Source organism: Anarhichas minor, unplaced genomic scaffold (assembly GCF_050575085.1).
Source record: "Anarhichas minor isolate MPS153535 unplaced genomic scaffold, ASM5057508v1 ptg000007l, whole genome shotgun sequence".
Lineage (NCBI taxonomy): Eukaryota > Metazoa > Chordata > Actinopteri > Perciformes > Anarhichadidae > Anarhichas > Anarhichas minor.
Genome location: NW_027466453.1, coordinates 6,035,765 through 6,043,504, shown reverse-complemented (window position 1 = coordinate 6,043,504; position 7,740 = coordinate 6,035,765). Strand labels below are relative to the sequence as shown.

Below are 7,740 nucleotides of genomic sequence, written 5' to 3'. Positions count from 1 at the left end.
AGGGCAAGTGTCAGTGTAGTATGTTAACTTTTACACCCTTGACTTATTTTCATGAAAGATGAAGAGATACATGTTACAAAATGAAGAGTATGAGTATATAGTCCATAAAAACATGATAAAAGAGCTTTACTTTGAGCTCCATCTCCAGCCAATGTGTGTCACAATGTTTGGTCTTTAGAGTGACATAACGTTCCAGAGCCAGGACTCATTGATCACTTTATCCAGATTATTTAGATGTTCAGCCTTCAAAGGCTCTTTTAATGTCGACGAGCACATGGAGTTTTAAGAATTTGAATATTCTTATGTTGCAAGTTTATGGATTTTATTTTATTTTTTTGGGTGGGGGAAAAAAAACAGGACAGACACCACTTATTATTGAAAGAGGGGCATTTGATTTTCAAAAGCGGAACACTTCTTGGGAGTTTATGTGAAATGTGGGACATATTCTACTGCGCTCTATTCTATGGTATTCTCTAAACACGCCCCTTATGCAAGCAGCCCTCCATTGGGGTTTTTGTTGTCCAAGGTGTGGAAGCGGGTTGTAGGCTGGTGGATTTTCAGAGGGGTGCACGCACGCACGCACACACGCATCGCACCGTACGATGCAAACTAGCAAACATGTAGCCGTCTCCACAGGTATGATAGATGCTAAACCACCGATGGTGCGCGCGAGGGATCGACTGAAATAGAAAAGGTAACGTGGAGGCTACGTGACGTACTTGTGCGGGATCACGTTAGCCGACCTCGCATCTGGTTCGAGGCGCCCCGCCGCATCCTCGGGACGGTGATACAACGTCGGCCCGGAGAGTTCGTGGAGTGTCGGGGCTACCGCTGCCGTCTCTCACCGCGTTACCTGTTCCGAGTCGCTGTGTTACCTGTTAAGCTACTCGTTAAGTTTGACGCCGTACTTAGTTAGTGCTGAAATGTCCGTAGCCCTTCTGCTCCGGTGTAGCTAGTTGTAGTTCTTCCAGGTACCCCCGTAGAGCCGGACCCATGTCCAGCGCTACAGACCAGTTTTAACGGGTCCCTGATTCATAGCCCACTTGTGCATGTAGGCTAGGAGTGAAATAAAAGTAGTACAATGATGTTTAAGACAATTTACAAACAACTCTCTATGAAAAAACACTAATATGTTCCGGTTAAATGTTGTATAGGTTTACCAAATCATATTGGCAGCAGGATGTTAAAAGCAAGATCCATATAGATTTTATTCAATTCAATTTATTTTGTAAAGCCCAAAATCACAAATTTACCTCAGAGGGCTTTACAATCTGTCCCGGGACCCTCACATCGGTACAGGAACCCCCCCCCCCCCCCCCAAAAAAAAAACCTTTATGCTAAAACAATATTCTTAATGGATTTTATTTTCTGATTTATTTATTGATGCTGTCCTATCATAACTCACACTTTCACCACATTGCCTCACATCCCAACAGGTAATGGATTCGAACCTTCCTAGTCTGATCCTCCTCATCCTGATTGGCTGCGTCCAGTGCTCTCCTGACGACGGCCACCACCACGGCCCCCGCCGCTATGACTACTGTGTGCTCGGTGCTGGGCCCGCGGGACTGCAGATGGGATATTTCCTCTCCAAAGCTAAAAGAGACTACGTCATCTTGGAGAGGAACTCTGGGCCGGGCAGCTTCTTTAACAAGTAAGGGCGCTTTGTGAAGGCATGTCTTACGGTACCCGTCTTCCCTCCTGAGTCGCCCTTTGACACGGGCCTTCCTCTGCTCTGTTTTCAAGGTATCCTCGGCACAGAAAGCTCATCAGCATCAACAAGATCTACACGGGGAGCCAGAACCGAGAGTTCAACATGCGCCACGACTGGAACTCGCTGCTCAGCGATAGACCTGACCTCCTGTTGAAGAGGGTGAGCAGGGAGTTCTTCCCGCCAGCCGATACCTTCCCGGTCTACCTGTCCATGTTTGAGAAGGAGCTCGGGCTGAGGGTCCGGTACGGCGTGGACGTCGGGAGGATCAGGGCAGTGCGGTCCCCCGAGGGCAGAAGCTACATCCTGACCGACCAACATGCATCAGACTACAAGTGCAGGTAGTTTGCGCCACACTGAACCTGAGATGACAGTTAAACTTTTGTTTCTGATTGTGAACCGCATGGTGTTGTACCTCTGTCCTCTCTCCCCCCCAGAGTCCTCCTGGTTGCCTCGGGTCTGTGGGTTCCTCAGAGGGTTGAGTTTGTCGGTTCCGACTTGGTCGAGGAATACGAGTCCATCTCCACTGACCCTGAGGACTACAAGGACCAGGCCGTACTTATTCTGGGCAAGGGGAACTCGGCTTTTGAAACCGCCCAGAACATCTCGGGAAGAGCAAAATTGGTGCACATGCTCAGTTCCAACCCTGTTCGACTGGCCTGGGAAACGCACTACGTCGGAGATCTCAGGTAGCGCCAACGATTTGGTAATTTCACTTGTCCTGTTGGTGTCACCCCCCCTAAGTTATGTTTTTTTATAAATTAAAAACTGAATGTTAAACTGCATAACTATGGAAAATTCTGCAAACGGGTCTTGCTAACTGCTAATGACCGATGTGACGGGACAAAGATGTCACACAAGAGGATAAGGTCTTTTTAAGAAGCATTTTTAAATAATTAAATACGATTTTTTTTTTTCGACCATTTACAGTGTTTTTAAATGCAATAATTACATAAATTATACAAATATTTTCTGCTGTTTTTACAGAAATCTTTTACTGTTATAAGTGACATGAAAGTAAGTCTAAAGTGTGATATTTAACCATCATTACAAGTAGTACACCACCAGTGCTGTCCTCTAGTGGGACATAGTGTCCTGTGGTGTGACACACGTAAAAGAACCAATAATTAGTGCAGCAAAGTTTTGACTCAACTATATAAAAATAAATGTCCAACAATGAAGATAAATCCCTCTCCTTATATCTGAATATTTAAGATGTTTTGTCATAATTTCTGTCCCACACATTTACGGCACAAACCGGTAAAAATGTTCAAAACAACTATTGACAGAGGTAGTGACCCCTTATATTTTCTCACATATCTGATTTCACACTTTTAATGTTAAGTGACCGATCTATATATATATATATATATATATATGTATTTTTTTTTTTTGTCCAGAGCTTTGAATAACGAGCTTCTAGACACGTATCAGCTGAAGTCCCTGGACGGGTTGGCGGAGATCCCCCTGGATAAAATAGCCATCACTCAACTGAAGGAGCAAGGCAGGAGGAGATCGGGCGCTAAGAAGAAGGGACAGTTCTACGTGACTTTAAAGAAGTACCTGCAACACCAGGAAGAGAAGAACGGTTCTGATGTGACGGGAGAAGAAACCCCAGGTTATCACATTGACAACTTCTCTATGCGAAAGCCTTACGACCGGGTGATATCGTGCCTTGGATTCGGATTCAACTTCAGCATATTTGACAGGTATAACCTGTGTAACACGGTAGGATTATTGTATTGTGTCATAATCTGTACGTTAAGTAACGCGCTGCCTTGTCAAAGAATGCCCCTCTCTTGTATCACACATTACTATGTGTGATGAAGCTGTTTTATTCATGTTCCCTAGCTCCGCCCGCCCAATGAACAGCGACAATGCTAAAGGGAGGTTGCCGAGGCTGACGGCCTGGTATGAAGGGGAGAACACCCCCGGCCTGTTCGTGCTGGGAACCGCCGCTCACTCCAGAGACTACCGCTCGTCTGCCGGCGGCTTCGTCCACGGTTTCCGTTACACAGGTGAAAAAGTCCAAACAGATGTTTTTGTTTGTTTCGTGGCATTTAGGGCGAACGATGCTTCATTCCGATCGCAGCGTCCTTTCTGCCACAGCCCCTCAAATGTGGACCATGAAACGCTCGACTGCATGGGGCGCAATTGGAATGCAGACAAATTGGGCAATTATGCATTTAAAGCAAATAAAACTCACAAAGAATTTCGTTTAAATAAATGTCAGTTAGGTCACTATCGCAGAATTAGGTAGCACAATGGGGATTGTGCATCTGAAGTATTACGAACCGAGTGTCTTTTTTCAACATTTCCAGGACTTACCAACACTGTCTGGATGTGCTGCCAAAGAGAACCAATCTTTGGAATTATAACTTATGAATAAAAAAACTCAACAATTTTACATTATGGGGATATTTTAATACACTTAATACAATTTTTTTTTTGCCACAGTGCGCTCTGTACACCGTGTGCTTGAACAGCGTTATCACAGCAACCCGTGGCAATCGACGAAACTGTCGACGGCACATCTGCAGTCGTGGATTCTGAAGCGGATCAACGAGGCCTCTGGGCCGTACCAAATGTTTGAGGTGCTCGGGGACGTTATCCTTCTTCGCGGGTAAGCGTGTGTTGTGTTGATATCCCCAAACCACTTTAAACTGGCTTCTTTTAATTAACGTGAGAGTGCAGTCGCTGGATGCAGAGCGAGCAAAATCCTCAGTGAGGAGACTTGACACAAAGCATCTGCTTTACGACATCATTACTCGGCATCACCTTTTTGAAGTGTTTTAATTTCGAGAGATATATTTTGACCTCCTTTATCTTGATAAGTGTAAAAGGACAACATCTAAGTAATATGTAATTCTAACAAGCAGCGACTCAATCCAGGCGATGACAGAATTAACAGATGTTTAAATTGGAATAACAGGTTATCTATTCATATAGATGGATAGATATTATTAATGTATAAGTAGCACTCTCTGTTTATACTCATTACATGAAATGCTGCTCTCCATAAGCATAAAACCAAATGTACAGTCATTCCTGTTTCATGCTCTGTTATGGTGCTTTCTTCTCTCCTTCACGCTAAGCTCTCACTGTGAATACGTGGAAGAGTTTACACTCCAGGCCCTGCCTCGGTTCTCCTCTCTCTCGGGCCACGAGGTCTCCAACCACGGACTGATAGTTCTGGTCATGCAGTACGGGAAGAAAAAAGTCGACAATTTGGGGCGGGGCCGGGCTTACACAGAATGGACCAGAGCTTGGAAATCCAACTTTCTGCACCCTGTTTTATACTACTACGACCAACTTCCCACTGGTGAGTAGAAATGCTGTGCCGTCAAAAGTGTATTTTTTGGAGAAGAATTACTGCCGTTTTGACAGGGAACGAGCTCTGAATGAAGCTTTATGTGAGTTTTTATTTCTTTTCTTTTTTTCCCCAGAGGAAGAAATGAAGCTCCGTCCCTCCGGCTGGCCTTTGCCAAGGCCCAAGGCGATTCATCACGTGGTTGAGGACTTCCTCACAGAATGGGGGACTCCCATATCTCATATCCAGCCACTGCGGCGCTTCTTGGAGCACTGTGTCCAGACTGACCTCAGGGCCTTCTATGCCGGTAAAGCTTTCTAAATTATGAATTACACACTGCTTTCTCTATTAATTATGTTTTATGTATTTATTCTATCATTAGTAGTTTGACTCATTCCTTGTGTTTTCTCATGCCTTTCAGAATCATGCTTCCGCTCAGCCCTCACCCACCGCAAGCCGCCGCTGTTTTGCCAGCACGGGTACTTGAAGCGGCAGGGTGTCGCTCCCAACAGTCAGCCGTGGCAGCGCGATGATGACGCTGGACCGATGCCTACTGAGCGAGATGCGGGCACGTCGGGAGCGGATCCCGCATTCCCAAACTACCTGGCACAAGCTGGAGCCTCCATTTCTTCAGGACTGAAACTTGACTTTTGATTGTTTTGCCAAAGCGTGTTAAAGGCAAGGTTGGTAATCTTGAGAAGGTAGCGAGTACGTTAGATTTAACAAAGAATAATCCAACCACAACAAATTCAGACAAATCTTGTCCAATGAAAGTAGCAAGCAGCGCTCTAAAAGTTCCTAAATCTAGCAAGTAAGTCGCCACGTTGGCAACACTGAGAGCCCGTACTTTAAAGCCTACCTCTAAAGCTACTCCCCCCCCCCCCCAAAAATGATTGTCATGAACGTAAACAAAGAACATGGATATTATAAGTTCTCACGACTGTTAAGCTAGCGGTTTGTGGAAGACTCTGGTAAAGAGCAATGAGTGTGTGGGCAGAGTATGCGCAGGTAAGCAGGCGGGTAGCCCGTCCAATCATTACATTCGAGCCGAAAGAAACGATTGGACGGGTTTATTGCGGTCGTCCGACAGCCACAGAAGGAGATTATTAAACCGACCTTTAAAGCTATGCGCCGTGTTCACACTATTCGCGTCATTCGCGCCGCCAGTCTCGCCGGGGACTATTTGTGTTCATTCGCGCGAATCGTGCCCGAGAGGGGGCGTGGCTTATCGCCCTGAAAGCCGTTCAACTGTCCGCCATTAACCATGGAAAAAAATAACTTATTTCTGCTTAGTACGTGTTGTGGAAGTCACAGATATCACGGGAAACTAAACGCCGTCATAACATTGTCCGGAGGAGCTCCGTGGATTTTATCGAAGTGTATTCACTGTGTCTAGCAAGCCACACGTCGCTGTTTACTACAGCTGTGTGAACGCAAAATAAACTGATTTGGCTGTGATTTAACGGCAATAAACCGACAAAAAGGGACTCCGAAATAACTACGTAATGATGCCGATTTGTAGGCTACCTGTCTTCTCAATGGAGCTCGGATGGATCGGTGCTAGGCTATGCTAACATTGTAGCAGCTCCACCAACACTCAATAACGTCATGTAGACGTAAATACGGCAGCGTCTATTCATTGTTTGTACCATAAGGTTTACACACACACACATGTATACACATAGTTTGGTCCGGTCTCTATTGATATGAGGTATCATAGAGCTCTGGGTGAACACAGACGGCTACAGTATTTATTTCCTGATTCAACAACGGCAGTCAGTGATGACAGGAGAAACATCTCAACGCTGATAGGCTATCGCGCTGGGGCGTAACGCGAATATTTCGGCGAAGTTGAAAAATTTCAACTCACGTGTTTGGGGCGATTTGCCGTTTGACGCGAATTCGCGTCACTCCAGTCTCATCGCGTCTGTGCATAGACTTTGTATGTAATCTACTCGCGCGAATAATTCGCGCTGCGTTTGGTGTGAACGCACCTAGATGCTGCTTAAGTCCGTCAGACTTGCTACCTCTAGCACCCATAATATTTCCCTCCACAAGACCAAATATCTTAACAGAATACCATCATACAGATCAGTGGTTCCCAACGTTTTGGGCTTGCGGCCACTTTAATTAAGGCAATTTACAAACCCTTGTCCTGTAAATGTGACTTGACAAATTTAACCAAAGAGTTTATTTCCTTTTGTTTATTTTGATCATGTTTAAGGGTTCAAAGAAGTGCCATTATTAAGCAATTCATTAGAGTACAGCAATCTTTGCTGTACTCTGAGGAAAATCTGAAAAATTAAGTGTAACTTTGAGTATTTCCTCATTCTTTAATTATCTCACGGCCCCTCCTACTTCATCATCATGTGACTAATTGGGGACCCAACCCTCAGGTTGGAAACTGCTTATCACTGGAAAGGCACTTTCTCCCTTGAATGTTTCCATATTGTGATTCCTAACAAAATATCTACATACATTATAGTATGCCATTTGAATCTAGTTCATAAGAAGCTATATAGGTGGAGGGTGTGTGTTTTTATGCATTGTACATTTTTTCTGATTATACCTGATGAAATGTATATTAAAGAATGATTGCAAATGTGTTTTGTGGACTATTATTATTATTTTTATTTTTTTTTATTTTTTTTATTTTTTTTACAATGCGCATGCGCGAAACTATATTCGCGGTTCAGCACAGAGGCTGTTTGATTGGCTG

The 7,740-nt window shown here is 44.6% G+C and overlaps 1 protein-coding gene across 2 annotated transcripts; it reads left to right on the top strand.

Moving 5' to 3' along the window:
* Positions 1–528: 528 nt before the first annotated feature.
* Positions 529–7,627, top strand: foxred2 (FAD-dependent oxidoreductase domain containing 2). 2 transcript variants are annotated; one of them, XM_076083630.1, is made up of 10 exons: positions 529–694; positions 1,437–1,654; positions 1,747–2,052; positions 2,149–2,400; positions 3,112–3,420; positions 3,563–3,729; positions 4,169–4,334; positions 4,807–5,033; positions 5,158–5,328; positions 5,443–7,627. In XM_076083630.1, the coding sequence occupies exons 2-10, from the start codon at positions 1,440–1,442 to the stop codon at positions 5,673–5,675; spliced, it is 2,046 nt and encodes a 681-aa protein (XP_075939745.1). In that variant the 5' UTR covers positions 529–694; positions 1,437–1,439; the 3' UTR covers positions 5,676–7,627. The 2 variants fall into 2 exon arrangements, with proteins under 2 accessions (XP_075939745.1, XP_075939738.1); XM_076083623.1 differs by having other exon boundaries at positions 529–889.
* Positions 7,628–7,740: the final 113 nt, after the last annotated feature.

Excerpts from the sequence above, each read along its gene's own strand:
- foxred2 (XM_076083630.1), top strand. The coding sequence starts at position 1,440 with ATGGATTCGAACCTTCCTAGTCTGATCCTCCTCATCCTGATTGGCTGC. Across the intron at positions 1,655-1,746 it reads CCGGGCAGCTTCTTTAACAA|GTATCCTCGGCACAGAAAGC; the intron begins GTAAGGGCGCTT and ends TCTGTTTTCAAG. Across the intron at positions 3,730-4,168 it reads CCACGGTTTCCGTTACACAG|TGCGCTCTGTACACCGTGTG; the intron begins GTGAAAAAGTCC and ends TTTTTGCCACAG.